Consider the following 762-nt stretch of genomic DNA (forward strand, 5'->3'; position numbering starts at 1 on the left):
AGTAGGTTTCTATTTTCTTCTTCAAACTGTCTCCAAACTTTGTTGCACTCAAATGAGCAACTCATGCATCTTATGTAGAATGCGAGTCATTGCGTAGAGTGTGAGCAGTCAGTCGGGGATGTTGCAGGTTCACAGGGACGGACTCGTACTCCTCTTGTGTCCCGCTCCGTCTGTCCCGTTCGCTGCTTCTCCTCTCAGTGATCCCGCAGTGTGCTGCAGGTCCACCCGTCAGCGCGCGTCTCTGTGAAACCCGAGTCAGGCTCTCTCCCTCTCCTCTGCGCAGCTCTGGATGCCGCGGGCCCTTGGCTCACAGTGTAGGCTCATGCTCCTCCTCTGAGAGGCTTTGGGGGTTAAACGCCGGGGCGGGATCCCTGAGCCGTGTTGCTGCCCCCTTTGATCTTCGCACTTGGTGAAGGATATTTTTAGGGTGAGCAAAGCGAGGACGCACAGTCCCACAGCCGGCATGCTGGACGGCATTACTGTCAGCTCCGGACCAAAACAAACGCAGCACTCTGCCTCCCTTGGTCCGGATCCGGCTCTGATGGCAACAGGGTCGCTGGATCCTGTGGTGCGGGCTGAGCAAGAATCAATGGAACAGAAAGCTCATGCCCTACTCTGTGCGTATTCACATTCAGGGGCGTAGCACAGCGTTCTGGGCCCAGTAGTAAGGCATTCTCTATGGGCCCCTCCTCATATGAGGGTCCTCCTAATTATCAGGGTGAAAATCTAATCAAGTAAAAGGAAAAAGTAACTCAGAGTACT

At 54.5% G+C, this 762-nt stretch overlaps 1 protein-coding gene across 16 annotated transcripts in view; it reads right to left on the minus strand.

The window, feature by feature from the left end:
- The window catches only part of col13a1 (collagen, type XIII, alpha 1), a 125,913-nt gene extending 125,590 nt beyond the window's left edge, over positions 1–323 (minus strand). For 7 of the 16 annotated variants that reach the window (XM_034898324.1, XM_034898321.1, XM_034898320.1 and 4 more), the window contains exon 1: positions 1–319. This exon is cut by the window's left edge and continues 403 nt beyond it. In XM_034898324.1, coding sequence (XP_034754215.1) covers positions 1–65 — 65 coding nt within the window. In that variant the 5' untranslated portion in view covers positions 66–319. The other 9 variants (XM_034898316.1, XM_034898312.1, XM_034898310.1 and 6 more) reach the window with 4 other exon arrangements.
- Between the last annotated feature and the right edge of the window lie 439 nt (positions 324–762).

The sequence above is a fragment of the Etheostoma cragini genome, chromosome 17, assembly GCF_013103735.1.
Source record: "Etheostoma cragini isolate CJK2018 chromosome 17, CSU_Ecrag_1.0, whole genome shotgun sequence".
Taxonomy (NCBI): Eukaryota; Metazoa; Chordata; class Actinopteri; order Perciformes; family Percidae; genus Etheostoma; species Etheostoma cragini.